The following is a 20,721-nucleotide window of genomic DNA, read 5'->3' as shown; positions in this document are numbered from 1 at the left end:
TTAACAAAACACCATTTTGCCATAAAACCTGGGAAATATGCACATTTCATACATTCTAAATAATACACGTCATATACATTTGTGTTGACCCCATGGCATAGTAGGCTATGCCTACCGACCCTATTAAATTCTGGCCCTTGATTGCATCTCCATGTCATGGAGCTAGCTATAATCTGACACTATAGGCTTTATCACTATGGGGTCATGTGCATGTGTTGCATTGGAAAGCCATGTATTTTGGGGAAAACCCTGTGGCCCATTATTCCAGTGGGATATAGTCGCGTAGGAGAGGATGAGTAATGTAGGCACCGGTTGCCAGGTGTTGACTGCTGATGTCACAACACCTGTTGTCTGCTCCTTGGAGGATGCATCAATGGCAACCATGGCTCTAGGGCGATGATATGACAAAAGAAGAGAGGAAATTGTCTTTGAAATTTAGAATCAGTGATTGTGTTCGTCTGGGCTACTAAACACTATTTTCTGGTTTGTTTTACGGCTATTAAGGCCACAGATGGATCGAGGGATCAAAATTAGCTTTGGGAAATACTGACAATGTTTACCTTTGGACCAAAAATAAGAAGAAACCGTTTTCCTCCACTCTCTCTTTGATGCACAGAGGACCGACGTCGCTAAAGTGGAAGTCCACCGAAGACTTGTGGACGATGTGATGGTTTCTCAAGGAATAACGGACGTGTGACGTCATGGCTCTCGGGAATGGCTCTAAAAAGTCGCGTTCCTGTGATATCGGGGTCGCACCTGCGCCTGTGGACGAAGGGGTCAGTAACGATGCAACAACACATCTTTTGGCCACACATACATTTGTGTAAATAGGCTATATGGAAAATAATAATAATAATAATTCTATTTATATAGTACCTTTCATACATGGGTTGTGGCTCAAAATGCTTCACAGCAAATAGCATAAAATTAACATAGGCATACAATTAGCATACAGTTGACAGAATAAAAGCAATGCATAAAGTGAATTAGAAGGTTATTTTCAGACCTGTTTTGCATTCATTCTCAATCACACGTTTGCCTTTAGTCTATAAGCTCAGGTCTTGATAATCAAAAACAAAATGAAAGAAATGCATTATTATATGCTAGGTAGGGATGTCCGATATTATCGGCCTACTGCAAGAATACAGGCCGCATCCAGCTAGACGGCGGTATCGAGCACCCTTTGAAACCTTGTATCTTGGCCTGTGCAATGGTCAAACGTCACCGGGCTCACTTTTCCTTGTCGGGCGAATGGAGCGGTTCTCCCAAATATCCCGATCCATATGATGTGGTGGGTTATGCCGTGGACCAAATGGACATCGGATGTACCAGATCATGGCGATCAAACAATTGGAATATTATTTTTGGAATACTCCCGATCACAGGTAAGGACTATCTGACGTCAATTTGAGCTTGATCGTGCAATGCTTTTATACCGATCGGGCTGATAAGCGTTTCTAGTGTTCAATACGAATGCCGTTACTGGTAATCAAATAATCATCAGAAACTACCCCCCCCCCCCCTTTCATGCATTCATAATGGAACATAATACCTATGATATAGATTTGATTTGGGAATAATAGCGTGTACAGGCAAGAAACGGCAACGTTTATAGTAGAATTGACGTATAAGCCTATTACTCAGCCTTTCGGGAATTACCCCAGACCACGCTATAACGATACTTATATTCACCACGGTATAACACGGGAACATATGGATGGAAAAATTTATTATTTTTCACATATTGAACGATAGATAGGTGATGTCAAATGGGCCATAGTATTGTATCCATAGCTATAATATAGAATATAGTTATAGTTATAGCTCTACAAACAAGGTGACGCACTCCTATCTTTTAAAGCACAGGCCGACTAATTCCCAGCGGTCAATGAGTTAAGAATAGGACAGAACTATTGAATAAAATCTTTATTTAATCATAATTTACAGTGATGTTGAGAAATACAACACATAATAAATACAAAAAAGAAGACTGTGGTGAAGTGGTTTGCTATTAAAGATTTAAACTGACCAATAGATACTAATGAATTGAGTTTTAAAGTGCAAAACATTTAATGTTTCTGGGGCACAGAAGCTAAAAGCAGATTTTCCTAATTCAGTGCAAACTCTAGGCAGGGAACCTTAAGTGTATAAGCCAATCACCAGAGTGAGTATGATAAGGTCCAGAACTCCAATCCAGCAATGAAGTGCATGATGTAGGGTGGAAGATCACCAATACTGACCTCATACAGAAACAGATGCCAATGCAAGTCACGTCTCTCTGCCAGAGAGGACCACCCAACCTCATATACTATATAACCAGAAACTATTGTCGTTTCACTCGCTCAAATTAACACTGTCTTCTCATTTGCAGTAGTATGGACATAGAATGGTGTATCAAATGGGGATCCATGCTATAATTTGTGTCAGTTTAAGGGGTCTTTAGGGGGTTTGAGAACCACTATGTTAGATAACTTAAACCCTGCTTTATGCTCTAGATTAGGGTTGGGGGGCGCTGGGTGCAGAATTGTTGAAAGGGGGCGTTGAGATGCTCAAATGGGATGCTAGTTTATTTTATTTATTATAATTGCCCACTTCAGAAACAAAGTGTCACTTTTTAATCAAAGAAAATGTTAACTTTTTGTAATGTTTAATTTATACACACTAGTAAAAAGTAAAATGAGTAGAAATCTGAATCCAGGGGAAAATCCAGATTCTATTGTATCCCCTTGTTGGATTCTGGCAAACCACAATCAGCCCCTTATCACTTCTTCATCTGTTGGCCCGTGTAGTTTCTGCGTTGTGTTTTATTTCTCCAACGTCTTCTCATACTGGCTGTACATCGTGGTCATTCCCCTTTAATGCAATCCGTAATCATAATAATTGACACCTTCAGACATGTTACCTTTCTTGGAACCCGTTGTTTATTACATAAACAAAAGCCTCAGATGTTACCCATCTCGTATTGTCCTTGAAAAGTCTTTGATGGAACACTAAATTCATTATTCTATCGTCTTGTCTGCTGTTAGTCCAATGGTGGCTGAGGCCTCGTCATTAGCCAAAACCCTTCTCTGTTAGCCGAAGCTAATGATGAGGTGTCACTCCCCTTCCCCACCCAGCGAGGGTGGAGAGGGATGAAAGTCTCTGATCAACGCGTGCGCTCTTCGGTGTGGTTCGTTTCTCATTCTAACTGTACCCAGAAGACACTCTCATTATAACTTCTTCTTCCTAGCAACGGGGGCCCGCCCACTTTCCTCGTTACTATGTGACGCTGCCATGGCAACTGCTATTCACCTTTAAACACACACTATACGTCTGTTCTATGGATGTCAACCACTTTTCTATTATGACCATTCTGCAGTCCTTATCAGTGTTATGTGCTCAAGGACCTCGGCATGCTGCTCTCAGCTGGCTATAAGCAGTGCTGTCTTCGACCACAGCTATTTGACCCAGATCACTATAGCACACGCACGATAATGATGGTGATGATGATGATGATGATGATGATGATGATGATGATATTATCCTCTTAAAACTCATCTCTATATCGGTTATAAACCAAATGCAAATCATCGATTTCCTTCACCATTGTTAAAAGCCTTCATTTGAGACACAACACAGACAGGCTTAATTGACACAACAAACTGAGCCAAATAGAAACATTAATGGCTGAGAAGTTCATAGATACCCATGATAAACAGAAGCTAACCACAAGAGAGCCGACAATGTAATTCCCATTGGGCCTAAATAAAAATGGTTTGGTTCCGGTTGCCGACCGACCCTGCAGATTTAGGTGCGACCCAATTTATTTATGAGTTAAAAAAATATATATATATACAATTCTTTTTTACAATAAAGTTTCATAAAAATCTTAGTCAAACCTTTAGTATTATGGATATTAAACATGCTGGCAGAGTACATGCATCCATGTTGTTGTGAACATTTTAATTAAATAAAGAAATTCCCTATCCATAGTCGCCGTGGGAAAAAATAAAATAAAAAATAAAATAAAATAAATTCCCTACCTACCTATGGCCTTAACTGACAACCAACAGGAACCAATTTTTTTTTTATGCCTTGGATGTAGTGGGAAGGCCAGTCTCATGGACAGTACAGAAAGACTCTGATGAAGGAGCTTCTATCCCCAGGCCATCAGGATGCTCAAAGACTCTATGTAACATCAAGCCATCCATCTACACTCATTGCACACACATCCACATGCACACACTCACTTTAAACAAACACTCAGTTTAAACAAACACTCACCTTAACACTCACTTTAAACACTTTAACACTGTATCTATTTATTAAAGAGATTTTCACTACATCCATACCTCATTTTAGCATTTAGCATTTTTAAAAGTTTGCATTCTTTTTTGTGATACATTTTTATTTATTTTCAACATCAACAATAATAATAATAATACTGACAAGACAATAATAAATAATAAATACAGGTTAACACTTAACTAATAAATAGTACAAAATACAAAATATACCAAGTAGAAAATAAAAACACTGCAAACAACACAAAAGACATTAGGTAGACATTCCCCCCCCCCCCCCCCCAAGACCGCTGGATTCCCCAGGACCAACACCCCACCCCCACTCCGCCGCTACATGAAGCTTTTGACCAACTTGGCCACCACAGTCCACATTTACGGGGCTCATACAGAACCAAGCATTTCACTGTAATGTACTGTACATGTACTTTATACGTGACAAATAAAGGCAAACTTGAACTTGTAGAGCATAGGTGTCAAACTCAAGGCCCACGGGCCAAATGTGGCCCACCACGTCATTTGATGTGGCCCACAAGAGCTCTGGTAAAAAAAAATAAAAAAATATATTTTTAAACATTAATCTTGCATTAAAAATAGTGGCGTTAAAATTATTGTGGGTTAATGCGTTAATAAAGCTTTAACTTTGACAGCCTTAGTTATTACACATTCTTACACATACATGTATGTTGAACATCTGAGGTATTGATGAAGTAACAAAGGAAAAAAGCCAAAAGCACTTACTCCTCAGACATTCTTTGACAATTTTACAGCCCAAAATACAAAAAATAGGTAACAAAGGGTTGAAGAAATATTGTCTGAACTGTCAGATGCAAACTGGCTCTGTGACATAACGTTAGGTTATGACTATAACCAAGTTCTGTTAATTAGGGGTGACGCTCGGCATCACTCATGCACTCCCTCGCGTACGTGCACACGCACTGAATAAATTCCACAAATGTACCTTTAATACCAGTATTCGTCTGACCACACCCCTCGTTAGCGTACCTTCATAAGCAGGTGTGTGGTCACCTGCTCTCCTCCTTCCCAAGCTTTCACCACAAGAAGAGGTCAAGGGCTGCAGCGGCGTCGGATGCCGAGCGTCACCCCTAATTAACAGAAATTGGTTATATTCATAACCTAACGTTCTGTATCATTAGGGGATCCGCTCTGCATCACTCATGCACATAGGGAGGCCGAGCAGAGCCACCGGCCGACAAATACACCCCGCTGAAGGCCCCCCACAACCATCAGAACAGGGAGGGCCGAGCCCCCCCGACCCCCCCTAATGGAGGGCACCCCCCCTATTAGAGGTTTCCCGGGAGGGCGACGGACCCGACCGTGCGAAGAGGCACTCAAGCAACCCAACGCACAGGGTGAGCAGACCGTGGCTTGACCCCACGACTACACACACGCACAACCCGCATGCCACCCGGGAACGAACGGAGGGAACAACCTCGTTACTGCCCCCAGAATCACGGGGTCAAGGGTAAACCCAACCCCGTGGCAAGGCCGTAGCAGCGGAGCGCGAAGGAAGACCCAGACCCACCAAAGGGACTGGATCCCCTGGAACGGGGGCCCGGAGAAGTCCATGATGCCAGCATCAAGACCCTACCAGGTGGGCACTTAGTGACCCCGCCCCCCACATCGCCAGCGTATTCGGACAAAGGCCCCTCAGCCGAGCGGGCCCTGTCCCCCCAATAGTACACCGCCTGGCACACTGACCCTGCAGAACAGGCAGTCAGCATGGCCGTAAGCACACAAAAAAGGATAACCAACGGAAGCAGGCAGCGCACCGGGGAAAAGACCAGGCAACAGGCTGTTAACCCGAGCCTGGAGACTGCAGACGAGACAGGCGCCAGAGGGGACAGCTGAACACAGCCGCCCCGGCGGAAGGGGCGCATGCTGGCGTTGTTGCATGACCAAGCCTCCATTTAAAAACCCCCACCCAGAGGGGTGGAGGCAGAGAAGGCTGACACGATTGGCAGACGTCATGAACGTGCAGGGGCACCCTCAACCGGTTAACCCGGGAGTTGACACTGCCCCAACACACCAGAGAACCAACCACCCAGTCGTTACCCTATGCGGTGGTTGGTCCCATAACCCCCCAGGAAAAAACTCCAAAACACACCTGCGGCACTGCCGCAGTAACCGTGTTCCAGTTTCCAACAGGGTTATCCCGGGCCTACGGGTCAACGAAAACATTACTTCGGACCGGGCCCGGTGATACGGGGAGCACAGGGTCCCCCGAGGAGGTCAAAGACCACTCCAACAGGCCCCTCTTCGCCACGCGTAAGAGAAGAGCGCAAAAATGGAAAACCAGCCCCAACACCCCGTACTTGGTATTCCCAGGAGGTCACCCAACCAAGTACTAACCAAGACCAACCTGCGTGGCGGCCGAGAGCCGACGAGATCGGGCGTGTACAGGTTGGTACGGCCGTAAGCCATTACGACAGTGTAGAATACAATGTACCCAACAAGGGTTCCATAGCGCTTAACCCTGCGACACCCGGACCGACCTAGCATTTTTTCCCCTGAAAAAAGCCCAAGTCCCTCAGGGTACCAGAACAGCAGATCTGCATCCCCGGCGGACAACGGGTTTAACTGATCCGGACCAGTGTGACCAGAACCAGTCCTGTGCCCTAACCACGCCGACCTGCCAACTCCAGGAGAAGGGGCAGATATGCGTGTTGATCTTAAACATAAAAAGAAGGCGCCACTCAGACGTTTCGGTGCGAACCGCGCCCGGCGGTCCACCCCCAGGGCGTGAGACCCTTCCACACATGTTCAGATCCATTCCGTTATCATCCCCTGATATGAACGAGAACCCGTCGACAACCACACAGGTCGTTGGAAGAGGAAAACCCCCATCCCAATTGCTTTATAAAAACGCTGTTTTAACCCCAAGCAACCAAGGCGCGCCAGTCAGTTACCTAATGTCCAACAGAACATCCTGAGCTAGCACTATGTGTGCGTTGGGCATATCCACATCAATAATAGGCTATTTAGACCATCTTATTGAATCCCCAAGACGCCCAGGGGAACGACAAGAGGGGCGGGATGCAACCAACTCCATGAATGAATGAATGAAAACTTTAACCAACAGATTGCAGAAAGGGTACAACACAGTACGGCTCAATACACACAATTGTTAAGGGGAGGCAAACCTGAGAAAGACGTTAGTCTTGTTTCCATCAGGGACCCCCATTTCCAATTCATATCCAACTCTTTATAATAATAAAGAAGAAGCATCACCCGTATGAACCCAACTGCACAGCTGGGAGTAAAAAACTGTTTACATGTTTTTACATCCAGTCACTCCTTTTGTCGAAGAGTAAAGACCTTCCCAGAAACCTTCCCACATGAGTCATAGTCATGAAAAAGACATGCCAACTGTGAGTCACGTGACCAACTGACTCATGTTTACACATAAATCGAGCGTAGCAGACCCATAAGCCCTACGCTCTAACTCGACACCTCAACACTCTGTAACTCATGGAAGGTGTCGCCATAGCAACATCGCTATGACGGGGGAAACCCTGCACACGGCTCCTGTTTGTAATAGGAGTCGGCAGGATAACCCTCCCAAATTATTGTATAATTTGGCACAAAAACACAATCATAAAGGGGCCGGGGAGGGTGTAAAGGAGAGGGGACACAGAGGGAGAAAGTCACTCTCAGCAGCGTCTGCCACCTCGCGCCGCTCGAGCTTGCCACCCCGAGGAGCCCCGGAGGGACGGTAGGTAACTGTCTGCTGGTCTCGACGTTCCCTACCGTCTCCTCCGGTCGTGGATGGGCCGGCGGTAGCAGAAGCGCCGTCTCTTCTCCTGGCCTTCTTGGAGGGGCCAGCAGCGGCGGTAAAGGCAGTGGTAGGGACGACGGAGGCAGCTCGACGTCGTGGAAGCCTTCTGACTCCACCGGCAAGGACGGGAGGCGGAAAATGGGGTTGAAGAATGGATCTCTCCTCTGCCATCTCTCTGCACGTTGAGGTCATCAACCGCAGGGCCTTCCCGAACAGACCAGCATCGGAGAGGGTGGCCGTCAGAAGAGGGGCTCTCTTCTTCTCTGGCACACGGGCCTGCTCCAGCCAAAGATGGCGCTGGCTCAGGGTGGCCAGGGCACCCACTTTCCCCATGGCTATGGCCAGCACCTGGGTAAGGTGCAGGACAGCTCCTGCCGCCTGGGTGATCTGATCGCATTTTACCTCGGTCAGATCCATGCCGCCCGTCATAATCCCCGATACAAATCTAGCTAGGTGGGCGATGTTAGACGCCGCAGCCAGCGATTGTGTACCAGCGATAAATGACTGGTCACCCCAATATGCCAATCGCCTAGCCGATCTTCCATGGAGGACCGGCTTGCATAATGGCTCCCACACCACATCCGGACAGAGGAGAGTGGCCATCGGACTATCAAGCCGAGGCACGCCCTCCCTCATACCTTTGACTAACCCCGACACCCGCGTAACTGGTACGTAGGTGGGGGTAAGTCCCATGATGTGAGACACCGCCTGACCCTGACGAACATAGGTCCCCATTGAGGGAAAAAATGGGTAGACAACATCAGCCCCTCTCACCGGGTGACGCTGCCAGAGATGACCTATGAGATCGTCAGGGACAGGAGCAGGCAATGGCAGCGGCAGTGGCACGCCGTTTGCGGCGGCGGCTATCGCCATGAGCTCGGGAAACAAAGCCCGCAGTTCCCCCTGCAGACCTTCCTCCACCGAACCCGCATCCCTCACATGCAGCAGGCTGCGACTGGTCAAGGAGCCACAGTCTGATGTGGCCGATAGTAGGGCATCCTGCTGATGAGGCCAAGGTGGTTCCTCGACATCTTCGAACAAGGCGTCCCGCGGAGCCATTTCTCCCCCCTCCGGTGTTTCCTGGATAGGAGGGATACTCTCCTCCACAGGACCTTCAAACAAGAATCCGTCCGACTCTTCCATGAAGTCCTCAGTTTCCATCGGAAATCCAGAGCCGGACGCATCCTCGCTGGTCTCCAGCAAGTCCCCAAACCCAGGCCGTTCGCGCCTGCATGCGACGTGAACGGGCAGACGCGAAAAGTTTGCGTCGCAAATCCTCCGGCTCCAAAACAACCGCCCGTTCACCAACGGACGATTCCCTGGAACCAGAGGAACCAGAGTCGAGATCAGGCCATCGCCGGAGCGACGGCACCGACTCCTCGGCTCTTCGGAGAGGCAAACTATCCACCGGCTGTCTCCTGGGCTGGGTCGGCAACCACGAAAGTGGCAACAGCCCAGCACCAGAACGCACGACGGAGGCGGGAATGGAGAGTAGGTCTAGCAGGTCTACTCTCCGAAGAATACATTATGACTTAGCTTTTTCTATCGAATATTTATGAGAGAAGAAAAAAACTAAGCACAATGTAAACTCGTCACAACTCTTTTCAACTTTAACAACACGTCAAGTGGGGTACTACCGAGGCAACTTCCTTGTGGTGAAAGCGAGAAGGAGGAGAGCAGGTGACCACACACCTGCTTATGAAGGTAAGCTAACGAGGGGTGTGGTCAGACGAATACTGGTATTAAAAGTACATTTGTGGAATTTATTCAGTGCGCGTGCTAATACGCGAGGGAGTGCATGAGTGATGCCGAGCGGATCCCCTAATGATACAGAACTAAGCATCTCGCTCAATTGAATAAGAAGCTGTAGGGACGCAAACAAGTCCCACCCAAAACTTGATCAATATAGTTGTGAACTGAGACAACCCTTATTTAGTTATTTTTGAGTACAGTTACAGTTGTGTGTTCATGCAGAGTTGCAGACACATAATAGCAATTTCATTACGAATTGAAAATGGGGGACCCTGATGTAAACAAGACGAAAGTCCTTCTCTGGTCTGCATCCCCTTAACAATTGTGTGTATTGAGCTGTACTGTACTGTACCCATTCTGCAAATTGTTCATTAAAGTTAATTAAACTATCTTCCATTAGTTGGATGTATGGCCTCTGCAAGGTTGTGTACAGCCATTTGTTTTTGTAACATCTGCTACATCTGTCCCACGTGTTCTTTGCAGCTCACAGTTGTTAGTTCTGCCCCTCTTGACTGTGACAAAAAGGTTTTGAACAAACTTAATGTCATAGCTTGTATTTGATTATATTCTTCTTTGTTATTCACTTGAATGGTTTGATCATTGATTGATGGAGTAATATGGGGTTCTGATAAACTAAAATTATTTGTTAAAATAACATAAGCTAACATATATTTTTACATCTATGCAAATGCATATGCAATATGTGTAACTTGAATAAGTAATAAATACAGAAACAACATGTTTAACAATATGTAAATGAGTAGCTACATTTATTTCACATTACATTAACATTTATACGGTCTTTGGCCCTTTGAGGGCAACCATAATGCTGATGTGGCCCTCTGTGAAAATGAGTTTGACACCCCTGTAGGGTTGGGATCAGTGATGCGTTCCTCATGGGACGGGGTTGCATGCAGTGCAGTCAAAGTTGTGTGAGCAGAAGCGTGTGCACAGCACGCATGTGCACACAGGAATGCACTGCACTCGCCAACTCGCTAACAGTGTTGGGAAAGTTCACTTTCTACATGAACTAGTTCAGTTCACAGTTCACACATTTTAAAATGAACTAGTTCAGTTCATAGTTCAAAATTCAAAATTTTGAACTAAAGTTCATGGTTTCAAAAATGAATTAATTTATAGTTTATAGTTTTTTTAAAATACGTTGCTGCAAGCTATTATTTTTCAAATGTATTGCCACAACCCATAATAGAACCACAGAATACTGGCATTTCCATAATGCTTTGCAGCCGCCCATTCAGTCCACACTAGTAGCAGCTGCAGCTTTCATCTCTACAGTTTTTCAAAAACATGAGGAAAAACCTGCTGCTTGAATGGTCTTTATTAAGTATAATAATCTAAATATACTTAAAGTACCAAAAGTGAAAGTAGTCATTGTGCAAACATATAATAAACATGTGCCGACATAACTCTGTACTAACACAACACGAGGTAGGAACCAGGCTGAGGTATGAAACTAAGGTCAAAGTGCAAAACATTTACTGACTTTAACTAAAACTCTTTTAAATGCTCATACACAGACGTCGTCGAGTCTGAGTGCAGCGCCTTCTAAAAGTGTGAGTGCTGCTGCTCTACTACCAGACTCCCCGAAGCCTCGCCCAGAGCGGTTGCCAGATTGTGTGGTTTTCAGCATTATTTTAAAGCCTGTTTACGGTGTGTTTTAACTGGGTTTTCGGCTGAAAGGCATATGAAATCTGGCACACTTTTGAACGCCGTTATAATATAGTGCTGAGAATGAACGCACTTTTGAACACCGTTATACAGCGCTGAGAATGAACGCGTTCTCAATTATGTTAATTTAGGGGGGAAAACATCCGTTCAGTTCACGTTCACCCAAAATACGAACGCGTTCACGAACGATCGTTCATTGAACGCATTCAGGTACATCACTGCTCGCTAAGTACCCACCTGGCCTACTTTGCATATCAATAGCGCCGGTCGTGTATTAAATACGTTCTCAGATACATTCACACAGAACTTGTGAATGAAATGTGTTACATTCCATTCGTAGAGGCAATTAGGCACTGTCTTTAGTCTGTGCTTAAGCGAGGGAACATTTATGCGCATGCGCGGGAGCGCGCGTGCACGTGGCGTCATTAGCGTGCATGCAACCAGTGTTGATATGAGGAACGCAACACTGGTTGGGACCATTATGGAACATGGATGTCAGATGGAGGGGTATTGACCCAAAAAAGGTTGAGAACCATTGGGCTAGATGCTTCACAGGCCATGAGGTTTTCTGTGTTACATCTTTTACCCACCAAAACCCAAGGCATAAAAAAACAGTTGCGTCTTTCTCACGGTATTCATAACAAAACAAGCCTGGTTATAGCCCCCACGTGATCTAAACCCCCACCAGCCATCTGAATAATCAGAATCAGAATCAGAAAGGTCTTTATTGCCAAATAGTTTTCATAGTTTTTATATTATCGTATAGCTTACGCTCTGCTCTCTTGGAACTATCCCTTTATCCAATCTAATAATGAATCATTTTCTCCACATGCACACACCCATCCGCCTGGCCACACCTACATCCGCTCCTCTACATAAGCGGGGTCATGGCCACACCATCAGCTCCTTCCCTATTTTCACCACCGTAAAGTGCCTGTATACACCACTTTAAGTTTAGTGCCGAAATAGTTGTTGGAAAGGAGCTACGTTGACATTGTATCTTTGTTTTTTCTCTCTCGCAAATTTACAAAAAAACTAAGAGATAATGTCTTCACCGTCGGAGAGTCGCTCACAACGTTACCCTCCACCAGCGCTTCACTATCGCAGCGTCCTCCGTGCGTCGTGGGGCGTCTCTGGCTCCGCGGTAGCCAGGTGAGATGGCCGGGTTCCGGCCCTGGTTCCCCCGCCAGTGGACAGTCGGCCGATAGGCCGACAGCACCTCTGGTGGCCGAGGATTTGCATCGCAGACTCTTCACCTTGGCTCGCTCTCGTTGTAAGGCGGCGAGCAGCAGGGGTGAACGGCCTGGTTTTAGTGTTGTGCTGGAGCCGGACGAGAGTTCTCTTGCCTCTTCTCCATTTCCGATGGAAACTGAGGATTACATGGAGGGGGCGGGAGCTCTCTTGTTCGAAGCTCCAGTAGAGACGTATCACTCTCCCCCTCTGGGAGTGGCAGGGAGTGCTGCGTCTCCTTGGGGTCCCTTGTACTCCAGGGTTGGGTTAGAACCTCCGACCCCGAGACAAGATGCCCAGCTATCTGCCGCGTCGGACGTTGGCGCCCGAGGCAGCCTCCCGTACATGAGGGACGCGAGTGACGTGGAGGGAGGTATGCAAGGGGAGTTGCTTGCCTTGTTCCCCGAGCTCATGGCGGCGGCCGCAGCCGCTAATGGCGTGGCGTTGCCGCAGCCACTGCCGACACCTGTTCCTGATGACATGATAGGTCATCTCTGTGAGAGAGACGGGCGTTGTCTGCCCATTCTTCCCAGCAATGGAGGCTTACGTGGCACAGGGACAGGTAATCTCCCACATCGTTGGCCTTACCCCCGCCTACGTGCCAGTCACGCGAGTGGTGGGTTTGGTCCAGGGGCTTAAGGACGGGGTGCCTCGGCTTGATAGCTCGATGGCATCCATACTTTGCCCCGAAATGGTGTGGGAGCCGTTAAGAAAGCCGGTTCCCCAGGGGAAATCGGCTAGGCAGTTGGCATCGTGGAGTGACCAGGTGTACATCGCCTCGACTCAGAGCCTGGCTGCGACCTCCAACATCGTGCAGCTGGTGCGCTACATGTCGGGGCTGATGGCAGGCGGGTCGGTATTGGATGAGCATCAACGATACCTTCATGCCCAGGTGGCTGGAGCCATCCTGCACCTTTCCCAGCTGCAGGCGATAGCCGCCGGGAAGGAGCGCGCCCTGGCCACTCTCATCCAGCGGCACCTTTGGCTGGAGCAGGCGTGGGTGCCGACCCGATGCCACCAGTGATGTCCGGAAGAAGCAACGCCGGCAGAGGACCGCGACCGTTGCCTCCGTCACCACCGCCGCCGCTGCTGGGCCTTCAGCGAAGAGGACCAGGAGTGGAGGGAGTGCCGCGACCGCTGCAGCCAGTCGCCCCACGCCCGGAGGGAACGGTAGGGATCGACGTGACCAGGCTCCCCAGCACCGTCCCTCCGGGCCGGCTCCCCGTGAGGGAAAACAGCGCTCTGCACGCGGCAGGCGCCGCTAGTGACTCCCCTGTTTACCCCTGTCGTCCCCCCCCCCCCAACATATGATTTTTGTTATTAAATAAAAAGTCCCTCCTGGTGAGGGACTGTTTTTTGTTACAAAACGTGTTTATTCACTATATATTGGGGATACGATGTATAACCCTCACCTAGCTGTGGGGTTGTGTGTTTGCTTACGGAGTAGGGCAGTTTTCTTTGAAAATTTTTTTCTGGTCGCTATATATATGTGCTTAGCAAGGCCTGTGGCTAGCACTCAGTCAAGAGACTTGTCTTCTCTCATCATGAAAAGACGGTGTTCTTCTTGCAGTAGTAAGAGTGAACTTTACCTTTTTTATCTGAGGGGGTTGTGTGTATTACGTTACGTTTGGGAAACATGGCATCGAGTCCACAACTAGGTTAAGTGTTAGCCTACAGAAGTAATCACATATGTAGCTTGTACCGGGGTCTTTGGACCCTCTCTTTAACGTCTGTTGTTTTTTTCTTTACTTGGTAAAGTATAAAAATGCGGGTGGCGAGTTCGCACATGAGCCTAAAGCCTTGTATAAAAACCCGTTTTTTACACAAACGAGTTTATCGTCTGTGGCTGGCGTGCATCTGTTAAGCTTATCCTAGAGGATATACGCTTTTTCATGTAGCATGCTAGACAACTGGTATCATGCGCTGCTTGTTGTTTTCATCGTATCCGGGGTGTGGGGTCATAGGGGGTGAACTGATAAACCCCTCCCCCCTTTTACTGATCATTGTCAAGATTGGGTGATGCGATGCGTTGGAAACTGTTTGTTTCTGCCCTGCTCTCTATTTAAATATGTATTGAGCTTTTGGTCACGTGGCTCAATGTTTACATATATCTTTTCAATTGTTACTCACATGGAAGGTCTCTCTGGTGGTTCCCTGTCTTCCCTCTTATATACAGAGCGGTGTTGAGATAATTTTTTTAATTTTTTTGGCGCGTCATATGGGATCCATATCTGTGTCTTGTTTGGCCGGCTTCCTGCCGCTTGTCCCAGACGGCATGGAGGGTCTCGACGTGTTTTTTGGGTCTTGACGTGTACATAGCGCTGGTCCTGGGTGCTTTCGGTGTGGAACCACGTCATGGGCTGGCACGCCTTGGTTGCTCATTCATAGAAACAGCGTTTTTTATGCAAGTGACTGAGAAGGAGATTTTATCTCTTCCGAGCGCCAGTGTACTAGGTTAGTCTCGACGACTCACGTTCATCTCCGGGGGGAGATGACGGAGTAGATCAAAACATTGGCGGAGAGGTCTCATGCCCATGGGGTGGGCCACCAGGTGCAGTGCATTCACGTACTGACTGTCTTGGTGGCGCTCTCTGTGATGTTTTGGATCGACACGCGTACCTACCCCCTCTTAGGACTGGGGATGGCAGCGTGACTAGGACACGGGACTGGTTCTGGTTGCGCTGGACCAGGTCAGTTAACCCGTTGTCCGCCGGGACGCAGATCTGCTGTTCTGGTACCCTGAAGGACTTTGTGCTTTTCCGGGGGGAAAATGCCGGGTCGGCCCGGGCGTCGCGGGGATTGATGTTATGGATGTGTGTGTCATAGGTATGACACTACGAGTTGTCCTTCACAGTGTGTGCTTGGTCCATATTGTGTTGTACCTTGCACTGTGCTAAGGGGACTGGTCCTTCTCCATTTGTTTTCGCCCCTCCCTTCCCCTGCTGGGTCGAGGAGGTTTTCTATTGAACCCCTCTGGCATCCCTGTGTAAGTCCCGGTCCGCCGGGCCCAGGTCTGAACTCGTTCTCGTCGACCTGTTGGCCTGGGTTAACCCCTTTGAAAACTGAAACACTTGTACTGCCTGTATAGCCGGTGTATACGCGCAGTTATGTTTCTGAGTTTTTTCTTGGTGGGTTAAAGGAACAACCGTCTCCTGTTAAACTAAACATAGGGGGGTGGTTGGTTCCCCGGTGTGTTGGTAGCAGAGTCGACTCTAGGGTTGAGGCCGGGCTTAACCCCGTCTGCCCGCGAGTGTGCCCCCGCACCTTTCATGACGTTGCCAATCGTGTCAGCCTTCTCTTGGACCTCGACCTCTCTGGAGGGGTCGGGTTTGTGGAGGTTGCGACATGGTGCACAGCATACCGAACGCCCCTTCCGCCGGGGTGCTGTTTCACAGTAGACCCTTTAGGCGCCTGTCTAGTCCGCAGTGCTCCGGGCACAGGTCGAGTTATGCTCTTGGGGCCTGTTGCCTGGATTGAGGGATCAACCTCTTTGGGGGTTGTCTACCCGGTGCGCTGACTGGCCCCACAGTGTTGTGGGGGTGTACCCTCTGTGGAGTGCTTCAGGGCGGCGTGCCGTAGGGGGGAAGGGCCTGCTCTTGGATTGGGCCCTGTCCGATACACTGGCGATGTGGGGGGTGGTGTCACCAGTGACCGTCTGGTGGGGTCTCGATGCTACGGCATCGTTGGCCTCACCGGGCCCCCTTTTTTCGGTGGGTCCTGGCCCTCAGGCTGGTCCTGGGGCTGGGTCCTCCTCCGCGCTCCGTTGCTACGGCCTTGCCACGGGGTTGGTTTCTTGGCCTTTGACCCCGTGATGTTGGGGGCTGTGACGGGGGTATTTTGCTTCCCGTCCGTTCCCTGGTGGCATGTGGGATGCGCACCTGAGTGGTCGCGGGTCCTTCTGTGTGAAGGTAAGTCCCACGATCTGCTCACCCTGTGTGTTTGAGGTGCTAAACCCTCTTCGCACAGTCGGATCCGATTCCCTCCCGTCCCCCTCTAGGGGGGTTCAGGGGGCTCGGGTGCTCCCTGGTTCTGATGGTTGTGGGGGGCCTCAGCGGGTACATCTGTCGAGCTTCCGCTCTGCTCAGCTCCTGTGTTCCAAGAGAGCAGAGCGTAAGTTATACGATAATATAACGTCAGGTTATTCTATAACCCTAGTTATATGAGTATAGCGAGCGCTCTGCTCTGACTCACTGAGGACCCCGTGGTCTTCGCCTTAGGTGGTGAAAGACTTGGGAAGGAGCTGATGGTGTGGCCACGACCCCGCTTATGTAGAGGAGCGGATGTGGGTGTGGCCAGGCGGATGGGTGTGTGCATGTGGAGAAAATTATTCATTATTAGATTGGATAAAGGGATAGTTCCAAGAGAGCAGAGCGCTCGCTATACTCATATAACTAGGGTTATAGAATAACCTGACGTTATGTTGCTGATAATGGCTGATAGCCTACTGGTCTATAACGGTATAGCCTACTATCTGACATTCATGTGCTATGTTTGTGTCAATGTGGCTTAATGCATGTTTGCATGTCTAGATGTATGTTTGTGTGTTTGTCTTGTTGACTCTTCTTGCACTGGAGCTGAGTTACCAAACCAAACGCTGCCATGGTTTCACAGGCAGGACCCAGTGCAGAGGCTGTGGTTTACAGGAAGACCAGGCCCTGCAAGAGTCTCCTAGCCTTCCTCATCACCATCACCATCATCATCATCCTCACAGGAGCCACACTGGCCTGGTACTTTCTGGGTGAGCATCTCTCTCTCTCTCTCTCTCTCTCTCTCTCTCTCTCTCTCTCTCTCTCTCTCTCTCTCTCTCTCTCTCTCTCTCCTCCCTCTCTCCCCCCATTCATCCCTCTCTCTTTCTCTATCTGTCTCTCTCTACCTCTCTCTACTTCTCGCTCTTTCCTTTCCACATACTGTACAGAGAGAGAGAGAGAGAGAGAGAGAGAGAGAGACACACACACACACACACACACACACACACACACACACACACACACACACACACACACACACACACACACACACACACACACACATACACAGAACATAGGTTTGCCATGCAGCAGGTTGAAACTATTTGCAATCAGTCGGATGACTGCATCAGCTAAATGATGAATATGATTGATTTGACATGACAATCTCTCTCTAGACATGTGAAACATTTATATTAGACCATCACAGGTGCACTGACACACGCACGCACACACACACACACACACACATACACACACACACACACACACACACACACACACACACACACACACACACACACACACACACACACATACACACACATGCACATATGCACATATGCACACACGCAAGATCCATCCACCTGGTAGATAGCATTACCTCACATATCAGTAGGGACATGGGAACAGCAACCATACAGCAAGTGTCCACATCTAAACCACCCATTTGATATTATGATGTTCAGTGGTGAGCGTTTTCAGATCAGGGTTGAATGTAGGTGTGCCACAGAGACAGGCCCAGGCTATTCCCATGTAAAGTGGGTTTCGCTTGGCGTCCTGTTGAGAATAAACCACAGTAGATATACTTGTCTCTCAATCTCTCCCTCTCTCTCTCTCTCTCTCTCTCTCTCTCTCTCTCTCTCTCTCTCTCTCTCTCTCTCTCTCTCTCTCTCTCTCTCTCTCTCTCTCTCTCTCTCTCTCTCTCTCTCTCTCTCTCTCTCTCTCTCTCTCTCTCTCTCTCTCTCCCTCTGTCTGTCTCTCTCTCTCTCTTTCCCTCTCTCTCTCTCCCTCTCCCCCCTCTCTCTCTCTCCCCCCTCCCCCCTCTCTCTTTCTCTCTCTCTCACGCTTGAAACGCACCGAGTGCGCGACGCGGGCGGGGGCGTGAGGCGCTTCACTTTCGCTCCCATGTTAACGGGCATAGCTGTTTACACCGGCCGCGAGTAGGCGGGCGACTTGCGGGCTGGAAGCGTATTTTTTCGCTTCGGTTGGATTCAGAGGCGTGCGCCACGCACATTTTCACAGAAATACACTCAATATCTGCATTATTACCACACATATAGACGTTGTTCAACCAGCTAATGTGTCTGTATCGTTCCCAATACAAATAAACCATACTATACTTTTTCAGGAGTACAGTCACACTGATTTCATCATTCTAAAATGATAATTCATTAGATAATAACGGGTTATACATGCAAAATTGAAAATAGAACACTGAAACTGGAATCTTCAAACAGGGACTGACTTCGCATATAGACTAGGCATTTACAGCTGTTCCATTGTAAATGTCAAGTCAAGTCAAGAGTTTTATTTGTCACGGCATACAAGTATACAATGAAATGTGGGTGGTCTTGCCCGCAACGATGTGCAATACAGTAGTTAGTACAACATATAATAGAATCCAATAAAACAACATTGTGCAATAAACAGGTAACATAGTAGGGCATATCGGTATTTGTACATAAGTTATTTACAGAGCATGGAGGACATGCTAGGTCCTTTGGTAGTGCAATGTACCTTTCTCCGCGCGCTTTTGCCCGCTCTGAAGTCGGTGTGGACGGCCACACGAGCTGCTAGTGCCTGCGCGCGCCCCTGGTGCGTTTCAAGCGTCACTCTCTCTCTCCCTTCCCGCACCCTCTCTCTCCCTTCCCGCACCCTCTCTCTCTCCCCCCCCCCCTCTCTCCCCCCCTCTCTCAGAGTACAGAGTGTGGGTGTTGGAGCCCCGGGTTCAGCAGCAGTATACGGCCTGTCTGTCCCTGGTTAACCAGAACTTCTCTGCAGGCCTGTCGTCTCCCAGCAGCTCAGTCTTCAGAGCGGAGGCCACAGCAGTGGAGGACATGGTCAGGCAGCGCTGCACGCACCTTAACACACTGCTAACCATTTAGCTGAGGTTCCTCTGGTTTGATCAATTCTTAATTTTTTATCAAATCTTTATTTATTTATTTTTTACATAACATAATACATACCAGCACTAGGGCTGTCAAAATGAATGCTTTAACTTTGGAGATTAATTTAAATGATTTAAAGCATTAAAATAAATTAATCTAGATTAATCTATGGAGTGAAAAATCTTCAATTTTAGCGCCGCGGATATAAGAAAGAGATCTAGCTGAGTCAATGTTGATGGTTTTGTTGAACATTTGTATTTCACAGGAGAGAAACTGTATTCAAAGGAAGCTATTAAAATAGTCTTTGAATCTAAATATACTTTCTTTGTGTTGATTTTACATTAATTCCATGATTTTAAGTAAATATCTGTTACAAGCTTCGGTCTTAAGTAGAACATTTTTATTTTTAATCTAGATTAATCTAGATTAATTATACATAAAATTGTGAGATTAATTCGTAATTTTTTTTTAATCTATTGACAGCACTAACCAGAACACAATAATAAATAATATAAAGAATAAATTAAGGAGTAAATCAAATAAAAGATATATAATAATATTAACTCAATCAGCGCCAGAGGTCGCTGTTTACCGTGTGGTAAGAAGGCCGCCGCTTTAAAGAATAGGAATACATAGCGGTGTTTGCAGGGCTCAAACTATATTATATATCATAGCTATGGATATAATACTATTGCCCATTTGACATCGAGTATCTATCGTTCAATTTGTGAAAAAGAAAATCCATACATTCCCGTTTTATACCGTGGTGAATATGAGTATAGTTTTAGAGTAATCCTGTCTAATCCCAAAAAACGACGCTATTCAGCAATACATGCATTTCACTAGAAACCGTGGCGTTTCTCGCCTGTATCAACAATTAATCTGAAATCAATGCTATATTATTGGTATTATGTTTCATCATGAATGCATGATGTCATTGTAACAGGTACATGATCTGGCATGCGGGTGGTGGTAGTGTGTAGAGCCCAAGCGCTGGACAATGATGAGTCAGAGAGAGACGAGGCACAAGTCGACGTTGAAGATGAACAGGCTTTTACTGAGCAGCAGTAACAATGATACAAACACGAAGCATGGAAAATAAAAGGCGCAGCCGG

The 20,721-nt window shown here is 47.5% G+C and overlaps 1 protein-coding gene across 1 annotated transcript in view; it reads left to right on the top strand.

Annotated features, from left to right (window-relative positions):
• Positions 1–701: 701 nt before the first annotated feature.
• Positions 702–20,721, top strand: part of tmprss6 (transmembrane serine protease 6) — a gene marked incomplete at both ends in the record, with an annotated part of 89,362 nt that continues 69,342 nt past the window's right edge. Inside the window, 3 exons of the mRNA XM_084318332.1 lie at positions 702–776; positions 17,362–17,488; positions 19,416–19,558. Of these exons, the coding sequence (XP_084174458.1) occupies positions 702–776; positions 17,362–17,488; positions 19,416–19,558 (345 nt within the window). The remainder of the gene's footprint in view (positions 777–17,361; positions 17,489–19,415; positions 19,559–20,721) is intronic.

The sequence above is a fragment of the Notolepis coatsorum genome (assembly GCF_963971535.1).
Source record: "Notolepis coatsorum genome assembly, chromosome: 7".
Taxonomy (NCBI): domain Eukaryota; kingdom Metazoa; phylum Chordata; class Actinopteri; order Aulopiformes; family Paralepididae; genus Notolepis; species Notolepis coatsorum.
The sequence above is the reverse complement of the archived record's forward strand: the minus strand, read 5'-3'. Positions and strand labels throughout refer to the sequence as shown.